The 2500-nt window shown below is 46.9% G+C and overlaps 1 protein-coding gene across 1 annotated transcript in view; it reads right to left on the reverse strand.

The window, feature by feature from the left end:
- Positions 1-2500, reverse strand: part of LOC139556891 (laminin subunit alpha-5-like) — a 195218-nt gene that overhangs the window by 42544 nt on the left and 150174 nt on the right. Inside the window, exons 51-52 of the mRNA XM_071370986.1 lie at positions 1526-1699; positions 764-966 (exon numbers count right to left, since the gene is read on the reverse strand). Of these exons, the coding sequence (XP_071227087.1) occupies positions 764-966; positions 1526-1699 (377 nt within the window). The remainder of the gene's footprint in view (positions 1-763; positions 967-1525; positions 1700-2500) is intronic.

The following is a 2500-nucleotide window of genomic DNA, read 5'->3' on the forward strand; positions in this document are numbered from 1 at the left end:
GTGTGTGTGTGTCTTTCAGTGTGTGTGTGTCTTTCAGTGTGTGCGTCTTTCAGTGTGTGTGTGTCTTTCAGTGTGTGCGTCTTTCAGTGTGTGTGTGTCTTTCAGTGTGTGTGTCTTTCAGTGTGTGTGTGTGTGTGTCTTTCAGTGTGTGTGTGTCTTTCAGTGTGTGTGTCTTTCAGTGTGTGTGTGTCTTTCAGTGTGTGTGTGTCTTTCAGTGTGTATGTCTTTCAGTGTGTGTGTGTGTCTTTCAGTGTGTGTGTGTGTCTTTCAGTGTGTGTGTCTTTCAGTGTGTGTGTGTGTATTTCAGTGTGTGTGTGTCTTTCAGTGTGTGTGTCTTTCAGTGTGTGTGTGTCTTTCAGTGTGTATGTCTTTCAGTGTGTATGTCTTTCAGTGTGTGCGTCTTTCAGTGTGTGTGTGTCTTTCAGTGTGTGTGTCTTTCAGTGTGTGTGTGTGTCTTTCAGTGTGTGTGTGTGTCTTTCAGTGTGTGTGTATTTCAGTGTGTGTGTCTTTCAGTGTGTGTGTGTGTCTTTCAGTGTGTGTGTCTTTCAGTGTGTGTGTGTGTCTTTCAGTGTGTGTGTGTGTCTTTCAGTGTGTGCGTCTTTCAGTGTGTGTGTGTCTTTCAGTGTGTGTGTCTTTCAGTGTGTGTGTGTGTCTTTCAGTGTGTGTGTGTGTCTTTCAGTGTGTGTGTATTTCAGTGTGTGTGTCTTTCAGTGTATGTGTGTGTCTTTCAGTGTGTGTGTGTGTGTCCATCTCTGCATGTGTGTGTTACCTGGTAGTCCTCCAGCCTCTTCTCATTAACAGCGTTCGTATCGGAGGCGACGGCCGTGTTGTAAACTGCCTGGTTCAGAGCGTCCCTCAGGTCCATCAGCTGGTCATGAAACTTCTCCAGACGCTCCCTGATGTTCTTCTCCAAGCCCTCGTTCTCCACCACACGACTCACCAGCTGGTCTTTCACCTTCTCCAGCACTAGAGAGAGAGAGAGAGAGAGAAACACACCTTTAGTTTTACAATCAGAAGGTCTCCTCCTAAGGTCCTGAATACAAAACACTACAGCAATATGTCTCGTATGGACAGATGTGTGACTAAAAGGATTTGTGTGGTCAATCCGACGTCTGAAGTGGTCGTACGTCATTTACTGCGATGCCGCCTCCGCAGACGTCGGGACTTTCATACTTCTTGTGCTTAGCGGAGCAGAGCTATTGTGAAGGAAGTTGTCATGGAAGTAAGTTTGAGTTTATACAGGAAGTCCTGCCCCCCCCACTGTCAACCAATATAGCTGAAATTTGAGAGGCGCACGGGCGATGCGGTAAGGAGCTTGATTTTGGCCTCTGCATGCCTCCAGAGGCTCCACAATTGCGTCACACCCTCCATACGAAGAAACATAGCACTTCCTGGTTATGGATAGGTGCACTTCCTGGTTATGGATAGGTACACTCAAAATGACCACCTGCCCACCCATCAGAGATCATTGACTTTGAATAGAGATTCCCGCTCTAGTAATTCTATTTCTAAGAGTATGACTGACGTTTCTCAGCCTCGGACAGCTCTCTGTCGGCTATCTTCTTCTGGCCGACACAGCTCTTGAATCTCATCTCTCTCAGCATGGCCTCCACCTGCTGTATCTTCTCAGAGAGGTCTTCCTCCTCCTGCTCCACTTCTGTCTCCTTCAGACCCGTACGTTTTGCCTGCAGCATGAGGTCTGGATAGGCAGAGAGAGCGAAAGAGAGAGAGCGAGAGAGAGAGAGAGAGAGAGAGAGAGAGAGAGAGAGAGAGAGAGAGAGAGAGAGAGAGAGAGAGAAAGAGCGAGAGAGAGCGAGAGAGAGCGAGAGAGAGTAAGAGAGAGTAAGAGAGAGAGCGAGAGAGAGTAAGAGAGAGAGAGTAAGAGAGAGAGAGTAAGAGAGAGAGCGAGAGAGAGAGAGAGAGAGAAAGACAACATCTATATTATAGACACTGAGTGTAAAAAACATTAGGAACACCTTTCTGATACTGAGTTGCACTCCCTTATGCCACCGGAACAGCATCAATTCGTTGGGGCATGGAATACAAGGTGTCGAAAGCGTTCCACAGGAATGCTGGCTCATGTTGACTCCAATACAATGCTTCCCACAGTTGTGTCAAGTTGGCTGGATGTCCTTTGGGTGGTGGACCTTTCTTGATACACACGGGAAACGGTTGAGCGTGAAAACCCCAGCAGGGTTGCAGTTCTTGACACAAACCGGTGCGTCTGGCACCTACTACCATACCCCGTTCAAAGGCACTTCAATATTTTGTTTTGCCCGTTCACCCTCTGAATGGCACACACACACAATCCATGTCTCAAGGCTTAAAAATCCTTCTTTAACCTGTCTCCTCCCCCTTCATCTACACTGATTGAAGAGGATTTAACAAGTGACATCAATAAGGGATCATAGCTTTCACCTGGATTCACCTGGTCAGTCTATGTCACTCAGTTTCTGTTGTATGGTCTATATATATATATAGTCTGATTCAGACCCGTATG

The sequence above is a fragment of the Salvelinus alpinus genome, chromosome 28 (assembly GCF_045679555.1).
Source record: "Salvelinus alpinus chromosome 28, SLU_Salpinus.1, whole genome shotgun sequence".
Classification (NCBI taxonomy): Eukaryota; Metazoa; Chordata; class Actinopteri; order Salmoniformes; family Salmonidae; genus Salvelinus; species Salvelinus alpinus.